Raw genomic sequence first — 22,009 nt, 5'->3', positions numbered from 1 at the left:
AAGATCAATGGAGATAGGAAGAATGAAGATTCAAACCCTAGTGGACATGTGATGGTATAATCTTTTTTATTTTCTTGATTTGCATTGTCTTAGGTAATCTTCATATGTTATGGTGGATATTTGTTGTTGTTAGGCTAGGGTTTTGTGGTTGAATTCATTTAGTCTTTCAATATTGTTGTTTCATTATCCACTTTTCACCATACACATTTTGGCATGCCCGGTGGGACTCTTGTCCCTTTTGCATTTAACCACTTTTGTTATAGATTTTGTGTTTTTGAAGTTGCAGATCCGACATTTTTCGACGACATTTCGACTTTTCACATCTGCACCCTCTAAAATCACGTTTTGTTTTTGTGTCGCGTTTGCGCATTCCAAAATCGCGTCTGTGTTCCTGACAACATTTTTATTTTCCAGATTGCAGTTATTCATTTCAGTCGTGTTTGTGCAGTATTCAGGGGTGTCTGTGAGTTTAAATCGTGTTTGTGCATTCCAAAATCACGTCCGTGTTCCCGACAACATTTTTATTTTCCAGATTGCAGGTTTTCATTTCAGTCACGTATGTGCACTCTTCAGGGGCATCTGTGAGTTTAAATCGCGTCTGTGATTGGTATAATAGCATCTGTGGTCTCTGCATTTTTTTTGTGTTCTGCATTTTTTTAAATCTTCAGTTCCGCATTTGGGGTTTCTATTTCGTCATTTTGTTTTGCATGTAGGGTTTTAGATTTGGTTCATTTAAGCTATTATCTTGTGATCCAACTAACGAAGTGGTATAGCTTATCTTTGGAAGCAAATTGTGCATCGAAGGCCCCTATTTTTCATAAAGTGTTTTGGGATTTTGTTAAAATAAACCTAACTTGTTTGCTTGCAGGTAGGGGTAATCATTTGAAACAACCCAAACTACTAACAAATCTTTGTTGCAGGACCTTGGCAAGGGTTTGATTTTGATTTTCATTGTGTGCTTTGTTTTCATAGATTAGCAAACACTTCAATTGGTGCACTAAAATTGAACCAATGTCTTTCGTTTTTGAGAATTAGGCTCTTTTGTGTTTATCTTTAGAGGGTCTGCCTCCTCGTGTGGTCACTAGAACTACTAGTGAGGAGGAAACAACCCAAGTGAGTACGGCTAAAACCCAAGCATTCCAACTCACTATAATAAATAGGCCTCTTGGGATGAAAATTTCAGAGGTTGGAGCTATCTGAGATTGATCTCATATCAAGCACTTTCTAGGGCCCTTGAGGTCTAAATAATGCTTGTGTGACTACTAAAGTGTTTGGTACTTTGTTGGGCTATAGGCCTCAATCGTGCTTGCACGACTTCAAAGGATAGTCTCCTAACGGAAACCCTTACTAGCACCTTTTTGTTTTAGAAAGACCAAAAACTTTATAGTTGTTGGCGCAGGAGGTCGGACCTTTGAAGCGGCTCACATTCTTACGGTTCTTAGTAGAGATACAAAGTTCGCCACAGGGAGTTTTCATGGGGATTGGTGCTTGGCTACCCTGGAGAAGTGAGTGTCGAGGGTGGAGCCAGCGGGGTCAAGCACCTAAGTATCCGCTCTGAATTGCGTAGCTCGAGGTAACCCCCCACGTGAGATTCAACAACTATTGTCTCGGCCAGCCCTAGGATTTGTGCTAGCATGATCAAAACACTCAAACATTTTCAAACAAAACAAAGAAACATTGTGGCTGTCATGTTTTCAAGTGTATGCAAAAACATTTCACATTATACTTCACATTTGGAAACATTTTGGATCCTTAAGACAAAACACCTTCAAACATTGAGTCTTCATTGTTATTGTGTCTTCTTGCCACTAAAAGTTAAAACATTGAGATTTGGTCACATTCAACAACTTCACAATTGGACAAAATTACAAAACATTTTCAAAATCACGTTTGGGTTTGTTAAAACTACGTTTGCATTCACAGTTGAGAGATTACAAGAAAACTCTTGAGAACAATAAAGACTTAAGTTTTCAGATCTAAAGAGCTTCTAAGGCTGCTTCCTATAGGGCTTCATTTTTCATTCAACCTATCTTGGTCACACATAGCCAACCATTTTCCTTCGCTTGCATTTCCCTCATACATATTTTCCACATTTGAGTCAAAAGGTTGCTTTGCTTGTCCTCATCAAACTTTGCAAACATACATACTTGAAGTCAAAGTCAACTTACCTCATCAAGAGATCCATCATCTCTTTGGAAGCCACACCTTGCTCTCAAACATACATACATACCTGGAATCAAGGTCAACTTACCTCATCAAGAGATCAATCATCTCTTTGGAAGCCACACCTTACTCTCAAACATACATACTTTGGTCTTACACTCTTGGACATTGCAAGTTTACCTTAGATTCATCTACACTTAATACACCTCTTGGTTTTCCATAGTCTTTGCACTTTCATACTACCTTTCATTTTGGTCAAGACTTTAGTCCATGGTTGAAACCCGTTCACAAAGGTCTAGAAGGGAAGCCGAAGAAGCTTTAAGGTCTTTAAACATGAGTACCTATGAGTTTGATGGAGATGAATTCTATAATCCATTTGAATACTGCAACAATATACCAGACAATGACAACAATGACAATAACAATGGAAATGATAATGGCAATGACAATGTATCCGTGGATTCTGCAGAAGTTGAGGAAACTATCATGTATCCCCATTTTAATAGATTGGTTCAAGAAATCATGAAAAATGATAGACAATATTTCGTACAAGTCATGGCACAAAGTGGGATAAGAATACCTCATGGATTTGATATGTCACAAATTTTGGAGGGTGATACAAACTAAATAAATCAAGTTAATACAAGACAAAGGAGGCCCAATAGTGGTGGTAAGAAAGAGCATCTCGTGCTTGAGTCACCTTCATACCTATTTCAAAAACCTGAGATTCCAAACACTTACACTCATTCTCATGCCAGTTATGATAGACCTTCTCATGAACAACCCCACAATCATCCTTTCCCATGGAGAAGAACTACCACCACACATGCCCATGATGATACCCAAGATAATACCAATGCATACAATTACACTCAATCGAACATTCAAAATCATGACACAAGGAGACCCCGTGTCATATTTGGGGGCAATATCCTAGATCACTCTTATGACACCTCATGTCCCCATGGTCATGATATGTATCGACCTAGACCTGGTGCTCCTCACTATAATACCATACAAAGTGGTCCATATCCAAGCTATAATTATATCCGTCCTGCATATGAACACATCTATGATCAATACCATCCATATATGCATTATATCCCTCCTCCTTCGCTTGGTGGCTCAGGCATGGGACTAGCTCAAAGAGAAAAGACACAACCCAAGAATGACTTGCAACAACAGATAAAGGACTTACAAAAGCAAATGGTGGACATAAATACACCAAAGCCACAATACACAATGAGAGATACATGTCCTTACCCATTTGATAGAAGCATTCCAATGCCTCCATTCCCTCCACATTTTGTCACACCAAAGTTTGATAAATACAAAGGCAAAGGGGAATCCAAAGGCACACATAAGACAATTTTTCACAGCTTGCATTGAGGTAGCAGCATAAGAAACATACTTGATGAGATTGTTCCCACAAAGCTTAGGTGAACAAGCAATGGAATGGTTCTCCCAACTTCCACCTGGAATTAAGTCATGGGGTGATCTAGCAGAGGCTTTTATACAACATTTTTCATACAACATTGAAACAAATGTGTCAGTAGCCACCTTATGCAATACTAAGCAGAAACATGGGGAATCTTTCTCTTCATTTTTACAGCGATGGAGAGGTGTTGCTAGTCGATGCTCTTGTGATATACCACAAAAACAAATGGTAGAAATGTTCACACAAAACGTCAACAAGGATATCGAATATGAGCTAAGAAAAGCTTGTTTGTCTACCTTCAAAGAGGTCATTGAGAAAGGAATGTCGATAGAGAAAGTCCTTATTGAACAAGGTATCATCAAGATATTTAAATACAATAAAGAAGAATCAAACGGAAAAGACAAACGCCGCTTTTGGAACAAGAATAAGAACACAGTCAATGACGGGGTAGTACAGGCAAATGTCGTAAAATCGAAAATAACCTTCCCCGGTGCAAGTTCTTCCAATACGGACAATCAAGTGAACAATCAAAGACCATCAAAACCTCGAAGAAAATACACCCCGTTGGGAGAACCAATTGAAACAACATTCAAGAAGTTAGTGGCAAGCAAGCTCATAACACTACCATATAATCCACCATATGAGCCAAAAGTGAAACCAAATTGGTGGAATGATGGTGAATATTGTGAATATCATAATAGCAAAGGGCATCATACCAGCAATTGTCACAGATTGAAGAATATCATACAGGATCTCATTGACCGAGGTGACATAGAAGTTGATGGACATACCTCCAATGAAGATCATGCAATGTTTAAGAAGCCATTGCCTAAACATGACAAGGGAAAAGCAAAAACTACCGATAATCAAGCAAATTATACCAAGATGCCCTATGAATATGATTCTACCATTAATCACATTTCAATGGACAACCATGTTTCAACCATCATCATCAAGGATAAAACTCCTGAAGGTCCTGCCCAAAGGAGTAAAGTTGTTTTAAAAGGCATCGGACCATCTTCCTCATCTTCTAAAAATGAAACCTCGAATGTAATGTCACAACCCGTCGAGGTAAAGTCACCTTGCAAGGCATTCCATCCAAGCCCACAACCTCTTCATCCATAAAGAATGAGTATGACCTTGTAGATCAGCTAGGGAAAACACCCGCCCTCATTTCCATCCTTGAGCTTTTACGCATATCCCTCACAGATAAGGCCATCCTTGATAGGACCTTGAGAGAAACCTTCATACCCACTGATCTAAACGTGGACCAATTTCAAGACATGGTGGGATACCTTTCCATTCCACATAGCCTCACATTCACAGAAGCTGATGACGCATCTGTAACCTAGCCTCATAATTATAGGAGCTAAGAAAATACAACACCACAGGAGCCCAAATAATCTCTGTAAGCTCAAAAACCTATTACAAGGAGAAGCAATGAAGCAAATCACAGAAGGAAATAATACACAGGAAAAATATGCTCCAAAAGATGAGAGCTCAATAATCTCCAAAACGTATTGTCAATAATAATCCTTCTTCATACAATGAAAAGAAAGAATTCAACCTTTAATAGGTCAAGAAACCCTAAAAAGGAAAATCTAGGTTTGCACATAATAATTAATTAAAATAATTAATTATATGCAACTAAAGTTAGCTTAAGTGTAAAAGAGATAAAGGGAACTTAAATAATTAAACAAATAATGTTTAATTAATCAAGTAAATACCCGAATACTCTAACACCCCCCCTTAAGCTAGACTTAGGGAGAAGCTAAAACCTAGAACAGCTACTGAAAGCATGAAAGATAGGTCCCGACAACAAGGCCTGATCAGGTACCCAAATACAATGAAATCTCTATGAACTAGAGAAATAGAGAAAACCACGTGGGAACAAAACTCTACTCCAAAAAGAGATGGAAAAGAATATCACTGAAGCATGAAGAACCTGCAAACTCTGTCGAAAAATAACTGCTGATCTGAAGAACCTCCACTGAAATAGAACATGACCAGGTAGAGAAGACTGTAATCTGCATGAGTGCCCTCAAATGACACTACTCGAATCAGGAGGCAAACAAGGCAAAAACAACTGAAATCGAAGATACAAATGGCATGAGAAACCAAAGCCTGAAGCGTTGATCAATCGAACCACGGAAGCAGCAGAACCAATAGGATAAACTTCCCCATAATGCAGAAGTGGGAGAGGGATAGGAACACTGAAAAGGACAACCAAAAACAATTGCATGATGAAGAACCAAGAACATCAAAGGTGCTGAGACACATCATCATGAGGCAAATGTCGTGGAAGGAACACTCACTGGACAAAGGAAGATGGCAAACAACAGGCAACCATCAACCCCCTCATGGCACTTGATCAATAGTGCATGTACAACAAGACACAAGATATGCAAGATTCCAAGTAAACAATGCATGATGACACTTTATCTCAGTGTGTTTGCATATATACAATGCTACAATGATAAGAAGACTGAAAAATGGAAATGAGAATCAAAACAGAGACACCCTACTCAAAGAAGAGATCCCAGGACCTAAAACAACCACGATATCCACCAGAGTGCTGAAAAGAAAAAAACTAAATTAAATATGCATGGAGCAGAATTTGGATATAAAACTCATATTTCTGGAAAGTACACAGCACACGCTTTCCGAAAATATAAAGTTTTCAAAAAACGGAGGTCGAATGCTCATTCTACGTCTCCCAGAGCTGGGGGTCGCAGGGAGGCGGAGGCAGCCAGGCGGCTGGGGGGCCGCGTGGGCGGCAGGCTCGAGCGGAGTGGGGGCCGCAGGGGTGGCAGGCTCGGGCGGTGGCCAGTGATTGCAGGGAGGTCGGTAGGTGGTTGGGCCGGCGGGGGCCGGGAGATGGCAGGGGGCCGAAGACCGGGCCGCCGAGGGCCAGAAGAGGGGGCGAGGCCCGAGGTCCTGTAGGGGCTGCGTGAGGGTAGGGGGCCCCACGGTACCCTGCGTACCGTGGGGGTTGCCCCCCAAAAAAAAACAAATTTTTTTTTTTTAAAACCTAATGTTTTTTTTCCTTTGCTTTTTTTCAAGATTTTTTTTTTTAAAAGCAAAAAATTCGGCTTGCATGCCGTAAAAAGGCAAAAAAAAATTTCAATTTTTTCTCGCGTGCCAGGGCCGTACGGCCTGGATCTGAGAAAAAAAATGCTCCCAGAGGCTCAGGAACCAAAATAGGTCGAATTTTATATGACCATAGGGGTTTTCGGGCCTTCTGAGTACGATGGTGAGGTTTGTTTAGGCCCAAAGTGCTCAGAAAAAGGTCAATCCCTAGGTACATAAAAAAATTCTTGAAACACCAGATCTGCTTCCAAAGCGAAAATTCTCAAAACAAGAACAGGCAGCTGCAGATTTGAAGCTCTGATACCATATAGGAGTTGAGAAAATACAACACCACAGGAGCCCAAATAATCTCTGCAAGCTGAAAAACCTGTTACAAGGAGAAGCAATGAAGCAAATCACAAAAGGAAAGAATACATAGGAAAAATATGCTCCAAAAGATGAGAGCTCAATAATCTCCAAAATGTATTGTCAATAATAATCCTTCTTCATACAATGAAAAGAAAGAACTCAACCTTTAATAGGTCAAGAAACCCTAAAAGGGAAAACCTAGGTTTGCACATAATAATTAATTAAAATAATTAAATATATGCACCTAAAGTTAGCTTAAGTGTAAAAGAGATAAAGGGAACTTAAATAATTAAACAAATAATGTTTAATTAATCAAGTAAATACCCGAATACTCTAACAATAATGCACCTCTACATATTGAAGCATTTATCTATAAAAACCACATCAAATGAGTCTTGATAGATGGAGGAGCAGGTATGAACATTTGTACATTGAACACTATTAAGCAATTGGGATATTCTGAAAAAGCTGTGAATTCTACACATGCAATCACCATTAAAGCATATGATGATGAAGAGCGCTCATCCAAGGGCACAATCACCTTACCTCTCAGAGTTGGGCCAGTTACAAAGGATGTGGTTTGCCAAGTCCTTGATTTAGATCTCACATACAACATACTTTTGGGACGTCCATGGATTCATGAAATGAGAACTGCTCCCTCAACATATCATCGATGTATCAAGTTTCCACACAATGGAGTTGAAGTAACAATAAAATGTGATCTGAATCCTTTCATATATTGCAATAACCCACGAGCAAGATCAGAAATAATAGTATCGATCAATTGAGAAGCCATTCCATCATCCGCATATGTTGATCCTGAATCATTGAAACCTTCTACATCCAAACAAGCAGAGCTCAAAGAAAAATTCAAGATTAAAGGCATGGGATGTGGTGAGTATATCTTTCATGTTGATCAACTCCCACTATCTCCTAAGACATTTAGTCGACAGGAACAATATACAAACAATTTGCAATATTGAGGAATTGGGTATGAACCACCTAGTGTTGTGGCTACTAAGTCTTAATGCAAATATCCTCTAGTGGTGCAAGCAGCTCTTGATATCAATAGTCCTAAGAGTGGTTCCAATGAGGAATCTATTGAATATATCACCAGCCCTCTTGAGAACTCACATGGCCTTACCATTTCATCCGCTCATTCCATTTCCGCTCCTCTCCTAGACTTGGATCAACAAGAATCACAAAAGCCCTTACTAATTGGGGGGATAAAAAATCAAGCCTTGAAAAGAAAATATAAAAGTCAAAAATAAAGAAAAGGCCTTTAGTCCAAATCAAAATCAAAAGCTATTGGACTTTGAAAAAATCAAGGTCAAGGATAAAGACCCTATAAAAGAAAAAGAACAAGAGATGATCTCCCCTATAATCAAAATAACTCAGGGCAAAAGTTCTAAAATTTCAAGTCAAAAAGCATACTTGTTGATCCTAAGTCTCCACCATGCTATCCTACCTTCACTTCTTTTCACAATCATAAGCCTTTATCACTCATCCACTTGTTGCGCACACCCTTTCCCTTTTGGCGATATATCATGGACCTTTAATGGAACTTCCTTGAAGGAATTTGTTATTAGGGATGCCCAATCTTCTTTAGGTGACACACATACAGGCCTGTGTAGTCCACACGCTAGTAATTCTATCTCAGTTCCTTTATCAAGGAAGACAATCACTCAAGCTACCCATCATTCAGTCACGGAACAATTCAACCACAATCATAAGGTAAAGCCTCGTACATTTGAGGTGGGTGACTTAGTTCTCAGAGAAAATCCAAAAAATCAACAGGATAGAGAAAAAAAAGGCAAGTTCGAACCAAATTGGCTTGGTCCTTACGTCATCACAACAGTCTATGGATCGGGTGCATATCAACTTTCAACACCAAATGGAGAACCTTCAGAAGATCCTATCAACAGCATGCACCTTCGCAGGTTTTGGTGCCCAAAACCATAGATTGGAAAACCAAAGACTTGCCTAATCCTTAGTTGATCCAATCAGCCTTGGCCAACGAACATGGATGGTTGAAGACCAAATCCCTCTGCACTTTAGGCTCCACTAAATCTAGGTGGGTGTACCTTACACTCTCAAGCACAAAAGAGGTTTGTTTTGAGTGAATTTAAACTGTGGGAATTAGCAATTGTAGGGATGGCAAAAGGTTTTCTTGCAACTATGCTAACAAAAGTGCTTTTTATTTAATGCCTTTAAAACTGATAAAATAAGTGTGAATATAGTTGTGTTATGTAAAAGGTTACTGTTAGGACTTTAAGCCATTATGAAAAAGAACAATACTTATAGAAATTAGAAGATTTTTTTCTTTGATAAGGACCTAATGCATACAAACTTATTCAACAAAGATTAATAACAGACCAGTGCCTTTATCTGACAATTAATGAATGACTTTGTGGACAAGAATCACTATCAACTCAAGAGACAATTATAAGACAATCACTGTGAAGGTTTCATTATGTGTTGCATGAACAATAAAAACCCAATTTTACATTCAATACAACATCATGTGATGACACATCACAACAAATCTAAAATATTTATCAAGAGGACGTATGATTCCATCAAACACAAAATCACACATAATGATCTGAAGATAAAAACATGAAATCTTGTATATTAGCTTCTGGAATAAGAATGTGCACAAAAACTGCACTTACAAATACTCCAATACATTTAGTTTGCACAGAATAAACTCCTCATTCCTATTAGACCGTTCTAGAACATAACACTTGCAGCCCAATCAGCAGAATTATTTATCTATCTCTTCATGATACAAAATGAATCACTACATATATGTGAGCCAAAGGTTTCGAATGAAAGGACACACCCTTTCATCTTGCTAAACTAAACTTAACTAAAACCTAACACCTAACTGCTTAAATACTAGACACAAAATATAATAAAAAATTAGTTATGGCCGTCTAGTATTGTATCACACTTTTGTATGTGCTCCAAATACTTGTTGTCCTTGTGAGTGCTGGTATTGAATGCGGTATCTTTGACAGCAATCTCCATGGTAACCAATCTCTCCATCTGCTCACCTGTCTCCTTCATATCCAAAACATCTGTCCCGACAACATTAAAGGATGTGTTAAGTACATTCTGGCATTCTGCAATCTAAATCTCTTTGTCCTTTAGCTGCTCTGCATAATTAAATAATGACTATCATATCAGATATTCCAACGGCTAATCGATGTAACCCTACCCGATAATTCAATTACTTGGCGCCACCTGTATTTTACATTCCTTCAATTACTTTTTTGTCTTTTTGATCGACATAGGTCACTCCAACTAGTCCATCGGATCTCACCCTGACCGTTTCCCTTTTTTCCTCAAGACTTGGCTTATCCCGATGGATCCACCTTTCCTTTCTATTAGTCAACTTTGCTTTATGTTAGATTGGGGTATGTTTCTCCGATGAAACTTCCTTCTGTTTATCCTTCAAGTCGCTCCATCGGGCTTCAGAATGAATCACTTAATACTTTATTCGATGGTCCCATGACATCTAACTTTCTTTTTGATCGGTGTAACTTTCCCCGATTGCTTCATCGGGCGTCGACGTAGCATATTTTCCTTGCTTTCGATGGTTATAGTTTCCCCAATAGATCTGCCCTCTATCGCAATCTGCCCATCGAGCCTCGGCATAACTTTGAAAATGCTACCCAATAAAGTATGTTGTCCCGATGAGTCTTTTATTTTAATCCGCACCTTACTCTCCTTATCAGGTTACTTTGGTCTATCGGCGTAGGTTTTCCCAATGTGATCTCTTCGTGCTCGACTCCCTCATCGGGTATCAGGATGACTCAGAATACAACTCCTCGATGATGTATGTTATCCCGATGAGTCTTGCTCCCCTTTTTGCTTGGTACCACTCTATCGAAGAAAGTCTCTCCAATATAGTCGCCTTCTCAAGTTGGTCTATCAGGTATCGGGGTAACATAAATTAAGACCTCCCAATGACCCGATGTCATCGCTATAAATACATCGCCCCATCGATTGTCGACAAGAGTTCCACCGATAACCCCATCGGGTATGGGGATAACATTTTTTCTTCGTTCCCGATAGTGTATGTTACTCCGACGACTCCGACTTCTTATCACATCATCGCCGCAACTCTCCCCAATGGATTAGCACTAAGTCACACTTCTTCACACCGCTCATGACTTTTAGGAAACACCGTTGGCATGAGTTACTCAGATCAACACACTTCGTCCTCCTTGGGCGATCTCATCGGGATGACTTATGCCGATAAGAAGAATTTTGCATTTTTTACAAAAGAAGCCCTTCTCCATGGATGCAACTTTTAATAATCATACTGAAAGGTTTCTCCCACACCATTTACATCTCTAAACATGCTCACAACTCTGCTCTATGCTAATCTTCCAAAAAGTGCTTCTGCAATGAAACTAATTGTGAAGATGAGGATTGCCAGAATGCCATCATACTTAACATTTCCCTTGAATATGACAAAGTGATGCTTTTTCATGAAGACACTGCAACATATCACCTGCACATACAATCCAACAATAAATGCTCTTATGATGAAACTATATGCAAAAAGCATCCATATATAACACAGAAATATTTTGTAAAAAGATGTGCTAACAATAGGTTCTACACATATCTTTTCAGAATATCCTAATTCAAAAATACAAAAAAAAAAAAAATGTCAAAAAAAAAAATTCATAAAAATAAAAAATCGTTACTTGGTGAAAACTTGGCAAACGGGCGCCTTGTGACACAATTTTTTTTTGAAAAATCGAAAAAATAAAGAGAAATAAATTCGTCCAACGGTGAAAACCACTTTGGTGGCGCCCTAGGCAAGTACCATGGTGAAAACCAGGTTACTGGCGCCATGTGTAGAGACATTGCTCATCCCTCCTTCAAGATTCAATCTCATCCTTTCACCTTGCACACACTCACAACCTATACATCCATAATAAACTTACCCATTCCCATCATGGCTTGTTATTGATCTACCTAAGATTGGTTAGCCATTCATAATAAACCTCCCTTTTCACCCTTTCCGTCCATAATAAATCAGGTTCAATCTATAATTGGGGCAAAATCCTAAATCTAGTGATGAAAGTGGTACCCCGAGCATCGCATGTTTTGAGGAGCATCGTATTTTCATTCCTCCTTTTTGCGCACAATCTGTAATAAAAAGGTCATTTGCATCGCCAATCTGCAATAAAGTTTCGTTCTTCTTTGCAATAAAGTATCAGTTTCATGGATTCAGTTAGTTTCAGATGAGACACAAGTAGTAGTGGGCTTTCAACAAATCAAATCTTTTAGCAGACTTTGGCAATAATATGGTTTTTTAGCATTATTTGTCTTTTATCAAAATGACAACATTGTGACCAAATCAAACATGTTAGCATATGTGGTAAGAAACACAAATAACTTGAAGATTTCATTGTGTGTTGGTGTCATGTCTTGGTTTTCTTTTGATTTTATCTTTTGGTGACATGTCTTTTAGCTTTTCTGGGATGTCTCTGACTAGAGATTATATCTCCAAGATGTCTTTGACTAGAAAGGCATGGATGGGAATGTTCACCTATTGTTTTGTTGTCTGTAGATTGTCTCTTAGTAATGCTATGACTTGTCCAAGGATATGAGGACATTGTGAGTCTAGTATGAACTGGAGCATTTCTTATTTGCGACTGTCTGATCTCCATGCAAACGGGTACAATGACTTTCTGGGTCGAACCTATACCTCGATTGTCATAACCTATTTGCCATAATAAAGCTCAATGATGATAAAGCACAAGAAGCTCTTCCACTTCCATATCTTCTACCTTCCATCCCCCTTTCGTGATTGACCTCTATTGTCCTTCCTTGAGTCCATGTAGCCCGCTATCACATGACTGAGTATAATGACATGCCAAAAATATCTGCATTTCATGTAGTTTCCACCTGCATCATCACATTTTAGCATATCTCATTTCATACATACATATAGATATCACAATTATATTACATCTTGCATATATCATTGGTTAGTAGTTGCATCTGTATATAAAAACATAAAATAACAAAAACATATTGCATTTCATCACGTACATATTTGCATCCATATCATAAGTATCATAAAATAATCATAAAGCATATAGAAACATAAACACATATAACACATGCATATAGTTGCCGCAAGGATGGATCATCTCATATCATATATATCAAAATAATAAAGTGTCATAATACAATGATGTCAAAATCTCATATGGCTACAAAATCAGCCAAAGGTGTCTACATCATCATACAAAAACTGATACAACCTAGATCATCTCGTCTATCCCCTCTTGCAGACTTTTCGGGACCATCTTTTCACCAAAGTAGTTAACAATATTGTGTTTTCCCAAATCTCACGCATATACATAATGTGTCTCAATCTCATCGCCTTGATCGTGGCATGGTCCTCGACAGTCAAATCTATTCATAACTATTGTGTCATAGGAAATCTCTCTCTAGACTCAATCTGGGGTAAGTACTCCTGCATCCAATCAAATCAATCGTGTCAATCCTAGTTGTACTCATGTTTATCACATAGTGCTTCTTTTTATCCTATCCTAGCCTAGTGGTACCTATGTCCATCACATGGTGCTGCTCATCAGGCTCTATCCTAGTGCTTATATCTATCACATAGCGCTGCATCCTAGTGTATATGTTTATCACATTGCACTATATCCTATCTTACTAGAGCACTCCCCGTATTTTATCAATTCGATAGCTTATTCTATATCCATCTTAGCAAACCTACCTGTTTAGGGCACTTGTTGGGTGAATCCTCTCAGCGGCTTATCCAATTGACAACGTATGTTTATCACAAAATTGTCAATTCTAGCCTTGTTTTCAGTTTGTCTTTCCCTAGGGCACCTATTTGAGTGAATCCTCTTAGTAACTTATCCAATTGATAGCGCATGTTCATCACAAAACTATCAATTTTCGCCTTTTAAGACACAAACACGATTTTGTTGATTCCTCTTGAGTCAATCTTTTTCCCGCGTGACCTTGTCACCCTATCTTTTCAGTCCTTTCTAGCCTTTCTTTCTTATCAAGAGATTGTCTACAATCTTTTTTCAAACAAAATTCATCCAATCTCTCGGGCAACTTTGTATCAGTTTATCTTATCTTCTTTGAGCCAACGCGACAAGCTACATTGTCTCAAAGAGGGGCAAAATGTAAACACCTAAAATTGTCCTGTCTAATTATTTAAGCCTAATTCTTCTATTAATTAAATAAATCTTTATTTATTTAATTAATTCATTTATCCTCTTCTAGCTTTTTTCCTCATTTAAATAAATACTTTTATTTATTTAAATTGTTCTTCCCCTAAATTAAATAAATATTTTATTTATTTAATTGAATCTCACTTCCTCTATTAATTAAATAAATATTTATTTATTTAATTAATTCATTAGTCTTTTCTACACATGACACATGTCATTCATCTCTTAATTCCTACACTACCTACCCCCTTTATCATTTTATTATTTCTTTTACCTACCCTTTAATCCTAGCCGATCATTTATCTTTTACACCTCTTAATCTTATCCCTCCATTTCTTGTAGTGTCTTCTATATAAGAGGATACTCTCCTTCATTATCAACCCTAATCAGTTAATGAGCATTCTAATCAATCTTATGCAATCAAGTCTTTTTGCGATCAAGCTATCAACCACATTTTCGTTCTTTGTTGAGCTCTTGTGCACACATAAAATCTAAGAGCAAATATATCAAGCAAGATCAATGTAGATAGGAAGAATGAAGATTCAAACCCTAGTGGACATGTGATGGTATTCTTTTTTATTTTGTTGATTTGCATTGTCTTAGGTAATCTTCATATGTTATGGTGGATCATTGTTGTTGTTAGGCTAGGGTTTTGTCGTTGAATTCATTTAGTCTTTCAATATTGTTGTTTCATTATCCACTTTTCACCATAAACACCAAGTTATCAACACAACATAAACATTATTAGAAGTAGTGATTAAATGGACCACACATTGTACACTTAAGGAACTAGTTGCATACCTAAAATAATCTTTTTCATCATATGCTTATGCTTACAATCATCTGTATTGTCCAATGGGGTTCTAAGTAATGCTACACCATACTTGTCCAAGGTGGATAAAAAGGATTTTTTCAGGTTTGCAACTAGTTTGACTATGTGGTAGAGTAGTTGGATGCCAATGTGTGCATGCGTGGCAGTCCATATGGTGGCCCGAACATAGGGTGCCTCATGTTGTATCTTTTAAGTGTTGTATGTGTCGATCTAAGTACCACTACTGTCTTTTATAGACTGAAACTTAGGTTTTGTTTATATCCTTCAACTACCTTTCCATGTTCGCTTGTTGAAATACTCCTTTGAGTAATTTGAGTGTCATTTAATGTCCTACCCAGTTTGTTGTAACTATGCTTTAAGTGTTATTGTCAATATCATGTATGAATTGTAATTGCCTTTGTAAGTGTCCAATAATGTTCTACCATGTTTGTTATAATTGTCATTGAAGTGCTCTCTGTGTTGTTTGTTGTTAGTAATTTTTACAGTTCAAGATTCTCAATGCATTTCAATGCTGTTCTAAGTTATAGTGTTTATAATTCTCAATTATACTATTTATGTCTACATGCGTACGCTTAAGGAACTAGTTGCATACCTAAAGTAATCCTTTTTATCATATGCTTATGCTTACAATGGGGTTCTAAGTAATGCTACACCATACTTGTCCAAGGTGGATAAAAAGGATTTTTCTAGGTTTGCAACTAGTTTGATTACGTGGTACAATAGTTAGATGTCAACATGTACATGCATGGTAGTCCATGTGGTGGCCCGAACATAGGGTGCTTCATATTGTATCTTTTAAGTGTTGTATGTGTCCATCTAAGTACCATACTGTCTTTTACAGATTGACAATTAGCTTTTGTTTATATCCTTCAACTACCTTTCCATGTTCGTTTGTTGTAATACTCCTTTGAGTGTCATTTAATGTCCTACCCAGTTTGTTGTAACTGCACTTAAAGTGTTATTGTCAATATCATGTATGAATTGTAATTGCATTTGTAAGTGTCCAATAATGTTCTACCATGTTTGTTGTAATTGTCATTGAAGTGCTCTTTGTGTTGTTTGTTGTTAGTAACTTTTACAATTCAAGATTCTCAATGCATTTCAGTGCGTTTCTAAGTTATAGTGTTTATAATTCTTAATTATACTATTTATGTCTGCATGCATTGCTATTTCTAAGTTTTATTGTGTATGCCTCCATGCATTGCTATGATGTTTTGGGTTATATTGTTTATGTCATTTAATGTTTTACCCTTTCACTAGATTGTACAAGTCCATGTCTATGATGTTTAAAGCAATAATGTTTACAAAACACTCAAACACATATGTTAATGTCTATGGTGTTTAAAGCAATAATGTTTACAAAATACTCAAACACACCTGTTAATGTCTATGATGTTCAAATCTATAATGTTTATAGAACACTCTAAACACATATGTTACATTGAGAATGTAGTGTACAATACTGAAACATTGATGAAAACTCTAGGCTATTTGGCTATTCGCATATACTTGCCTCTAAGTTGATTTTTTTATAGAACCAATCTGTGTACATAACCACCATGAAAATAGAGAGTAATATTTTTTTTCCTTTGTAACTTAAAACCCTAGTGATAGGATAACTTAAAACCCCACAGTAACTTAAAACATCAATGACAATACAAATAACGTTAAACAACACATGGAAACCATCGACAATATACCTTAGAACTAATATATTAAACTTGGCACAACATATATATTATAGTATAAAGAATATTGGGCATAACGTTACAGCCAGTTACCAAACACCACGTATCCAAGGAAGGAACAAGAATGAACATATACAAAAGTTGTAGACAAACAATACAAAGAAAGGGAATACCTATATGAAAATGGCTTTGTTTCTCCTAATCTTCTGCTCCTCCTCCACAACCTTCTCTGAAGCAATGTAATGAAATGAATTTGAGTGGATGTCATACTATTTGAATTGCTTGCATTAATGATGTGTCTTGTTATTTGGATTGTGTTATTAGATTTCATTTTTATGATTTCAAATTAGCCATAAATGAATGACTTAATTGGTTTGGTCAATTGCTTGTACTATGTGCTTGTGTTTGAAATTATGTCCTATTAATTTAATAGTTTCAATGGTGGCCTTACATCTTGTTGTTGTTTGATGTAGGGGGAAGTGGGTGCAAGTGCCCATTATGTGTGTGTTTCAGTATGTTCAATGGGATACAATGTGCTGGTTTTGGTTTCATAAATAATGTGAATGTGGATCTAACTGACTCGCACTAGATTTGATTGGTACTTGTGATGGGATGAAATGTCTTGTCAAGTGATAGCGAGGATTCACTTAGCCTTTTGTACAAGTTAAAAAGTTGAGCAGCTAAGGATTATGTGTGTGTGCACAGTTGTACTCTTTTTTGTCTTATGTGGGGGTGGTTTTTTCAATGTTGTAGCCATTTGCATACCACCACCAATGCAATATGGGTTATGACAGTTGTCATTTGAATATGCTCTGACTTGAAAAACTGTATTAATTTTCACTTAATTTTGACAAATATATGCAAATTATAAAATACTTTTTATGCATACAATGTTTTGTCCATTTAATCACTAATTTTGATATTTTTTATAATATGCTGACAACAGTTATTTGACAAATGCATATTATAAAACACTTTTTTATGTGTACAATGTTTGATCCATTTAATCACTGCTTCTGATATTTTTTTATGACATGTGTTGACAACATGACTGTTTAACCATGAAATCCATAACCTCCACACATATCCCCACCATTGAACCCCACTCCACTTTGAAAATATAATTGAATTGCATGTTTTCTATGTTTAGAAGGCTGACAACAGGAGAATAATTGCTCTGACAGTTAAGCTGTACACTCTCGGATGTTGGCGGGTCAATCATAGTTTTCTAAGGATCATCCATTTAATATCATCCAGAATGATAAAATTCTCAAAAAGTCTATCTCTACTGCTTATCATAAGATAGGTAGCATGTAAGGCAAGGATACACCAAAGATTAAATTGATTTGTACATTATTCCAGATACATGCCATTTTGAGTCCCCATTTTCTTGTACACCCGTGGTGAATAGAAGCCGCCCTGCACAAGACAAGCAGACAAATATATCATACCTGATTCTGGTTTGTTATGCCATTAATTTGCACAAAGACATTTCCTGTCCTTGAAAAGCTATAATTATAGCCATGGCTTAACAAGTTTATTTCCAGCCAGTTCAGGGATTTGAATTCCTCAGAAATATCAATCTGGCTACACGCACACTGGTTTTTATTTTTTTGAATACTTGAGCCTAGAGCTGTGCTTGAAGATCAACGAAATTACCAACTTCTCACCCTGGTATTTCCTTCCACTCCTACTCAAAAGCATGCAGCCGGTAAAATCTGAGGAACATATATTCTATCATATTTTTGATTTTGCATTGATTACTAATATACCATTCATTGTTACCTTCTGCTTTCGGCAACGAATACATAAACCCTGTTGTTGATTTCAATCCAACTGCATCCTGGTTCTTTTTTCACTTCAAGGTTTTTAATCAATGTTCTCACTTTTGCTACGTCATCCCAATTTCCACCTGTAGCATATATCTGTTGAAGCAGCAAATGAGTGGCAGCGTCCTGTGGCTCCAACTCAAGTACGCATTCTGCCGCACGTTTTCCTATATCAAGGTTGCCATGGACTCTGCATGCACCAAGAAGAATACGCCATATCAAAGCACTAGGTTGTAGTGGCATTTTTTTAATAAAAGATTCAGCTTCATCCAAAAATCCACAACGACCAAGGATATCAACCATACAGGCATAATGTTCTACTCTTGGTGTGATTCCATAATTCCTTTTCATTGAATCAAAGTGGCTGCGAGCTTCATCCACTAGACCAGTATGGCTGCATGCAGAAAGAACATTAACGAATGTGATGTGGTCTGGTTTTAAGCCTGCTTCTTGCATTTCAAAAAAGATTTTCAACGCTTTGTCAGCATAACCATGCCGAGCATATCCAGCAATCATGGTATTCCAGGAAAAATCTCTTGGTTCAAACATGCTGTTAAAGACTTTCTCCGCATCCTCTATGCTGCCACATTTTGCATACATATCAACAAGGGCAGTATCAACAAAGATATCCGAATAAAATCCAGTTCTCATTATACTTGCATGAACCTGCTTACCATTCTCCAAAGTTGCTAAGCTTGCACACGACGTGAGAGTTGTGGCAAAGGTGAAATTGTCAGGTTTGATGTGTATGCCTATACGATGCATTTGGGAAAAGAGTTTGAGCGACTCCTTACCAAGGCCATTTTGGGTATATCCAGCAATCATTGCATTCCAGGAGACCACATCTTCTTTAGGCATTTCAGAAAAGAAGTTGCTAGCATTATCTATGCTTCCACAGTCTGCGTACATGGTAAGAAGCGCATTCCTTACAATTGCCTCTGCTGCAAATCCAGCCTTAAGGAGATGAGCATGCAATTGCATGCCCTTTATTAAACTTTGTGGGCTATTAAATGCACCTAGAATGGTAGCAAATGTGATGTGATTCATCTCACCTACCATGTCGTGCATTTGGTTAAAAAGCTCAATAGCCTTTTCAAATTGACAACCCTGAACATATCCTCCAACCACAGCATTCCAAGAGGTCAGGTCTTTCTGGGACATATATTTAAAAACTTGGATTGAATCCTCCATGCTACCGGATCTAGCATACATAGTAATAAGGGAATTGCCTACAGAAACACTGGGTTCGAATCCAATTTGAATTATTTTAGCATGTATCTGCTTGCCCTGTTCCAGTCCTTCTAAGCTGGCACATGAACTAACAACACTGGACAGAGTGATTGAATCTGGTTCTATATTACTTTGTTGCATTCTACAATAATATTGCAGCGCTTCCTTATCCTTTCCACTGTGAGTATATCCAGAAATTACTGCATTCCATGATACTAAATCCCGTTGATCCATTTCATCGAACACCTTGCAGGTGTAACGGGTATTTCCACATTTGGCATACACGCTGACCAGTCCATTCCCAACAGACAGACTAGTGTGGAATCCTGTTTTGATAATGTGGACATGGAGCTGCATACCCTGTTGCATTGCTTGCAAGTGAGCACAGGCACTAAGTACAATTGCAAAACACTTAGAATTAATCCTTATGGTTTGTTCCTGGATTTGTATTTCTTGGTACATCTGCAAAGCATCCTGAGCATATCCTGCATGCACACAGCCGACCATCATAGCAGTCCATGATACTACATTTCGCTGAGGCATTTTGTCAAACACTTGGCGCGCATTCTCCAGATAACCACACTTGCCGTAAACGTGGACAAGGGTACTTGCTATATATACATCCCACTCTAATCCAGTTTTAATGATCAAAGCATGTGTTCGCTGAATGGATGAGAGGTTGGTGCAGGCACTTAAAATTTTGGGATAAACATACTTAGTTACGGGTAGTCTTTGAAGTTGCATACTGTTAAAAACTTCAAAAGCATTTCTGCCAAGAGGCCCTTGGCTGGAAACTTTCATTCACGAAGAGTTTATTCCGATTTGTCAAGTTATTTAAAGTTGGATTCCTCAAATACTTTTGATGAAATAGGCAGATTTCTTCCGTGACGACCTTGAAGCTGAACAGATAACGCAACACTAGAAAATGCCACCTGATTTGTTTTTGTCATTCTGTCAACCACTTCCACCATACTGCAGAGTAGTCACTGTATATGGCATGATATTTTTTGTGTTGGTGCGAGTTAATGGGATTCTTTATGGTGTCTGGGTGTCTGCACTACATGAGCCAAACACCTCCATTGTTAAAATGAGGATCACTTTGACATTATTTTTTAAGTTTTTAGAATTTTTTTAATTATTTTTATTAATTCTTGGTATTAAGAATATGTAAAATTAAATTATTTGTAATTCATTATTATTTTATCATTTGATCTATTAACTAGTAATTGCACTTTGGTGTACAATGGGTACGTCGAAGAGGGGTGGAATGTTAATCAGGGAAAAAAATTGATAGTTCATTTAGCAAATGATATTGCTTGTGCAACAAAGGTGTCAATAAAGAAGTGATTGCTTCAAATCAATTATGCATCCACTTAAAGGTATCTAAACATAACTGAAACAAAATTTATGAATCAGAAAGATAATTAGGGTCCATTATCGAGAGAGAGAGAGAGAGAGAGAGAGAGAGAGAGAGAGAGAGAGAGAGAGAGGGGGTGAAGATAAGGATAGAGCAAGAGATGAAGAGAGAGACAAATAGATAAAGAGATAGAGATAAAGAGAGAGATAGAGAGGGTGATATGTTGATATAGAGTGAGGGAAGCAGAAATATAAAAATTGAGATGAAGAAAAGTAGGGGGAGATACAGAGGAGAGAGACAGAGAGAGAGAGATATATTTATGGGAAGAGAAAAAGAGAAATGGACATATATGGCTAGAGAAAGGGAGAGAGGGGTAGAGAAATGGATAGATAGGAGGGATAATGTGTAAGAAAGGGAAGAAGAGATGAGAGATAACAAGAGAGAGGTAGAGGGTTAAGGTTTCAATTTGGTATAGGGTTTGGGTTTAATTTGCTATAGGATTAGGGTTCAATTCAATTTGGTTTAAAGTCAACATTAAATTTGTTAGGGTTCAATATGATTTAATTAAGTAGGGTTTATTTTCGTTTAGTATTAAGATTAGATTGAATTTTATTTATCGTCAATTTAAATATTAAAATATATTTTCTACATAATTTAAATTTATTATTATTATAGTATTATATTTGAATATTCTATTGCCACATTAATATTATAAAATTATTAATAGATATAATTATTTTATTTAATTATGATATAACATATAGAGAATTACATATTATACTGTATT

The 22,009-nt window shown here is 37.2% G+C and overlaps 1 protein-coding gene across 1 annotated transcript; it reads right to left on the bottom strand.

Moving 5' to 3' along the window:
* Positions 1 to 18,159: 18,159 nt before the first annotated feature.
* On the bottom strand, positions 18,160 to 20,666 carry LOC131061045 (putative pentatricopeptide repeat-containing protein At5g09950). The gene is made up of 3 exons (XM_057994550.2): positions 18,592 to 20,666; positions 18,466 to 18,496; positions 18,160 to 18,225 (listed from the first exon to the last, which is right to left on the bottom strand). The coding sequence occupies exons 1-3, from the start codon at positions 20,664 to 20,666 to the stop codon at positions 18,160 to 18,162; spliced, it is 2,172 nt and encodes a 723-aa protein (XP_057850533.2).
* Positions 20,667 to 22,009: the final 1,343 nt, after the last annotated feature.

Source organism: Cryptomeria japonica, chromosome 9 (assembly GCF_030272615.1).
Source record: "Cryptomeria japonica chromosome 9, Sugi_1.0, whole genome shotgun sequence".
Taxonomy (NCBI): domain Eukaryota; kingdom Viridiplantae; phylum Streptophyta; class Pinopsida; order Cupressales; family Cupressaceae; genus Cryptomeria; species Cryptomeria japonica.
Note: the sequence above shows the minus strand (reverse complement) of the source record. Positions and strands in the feature narration are given on the sequence as shown.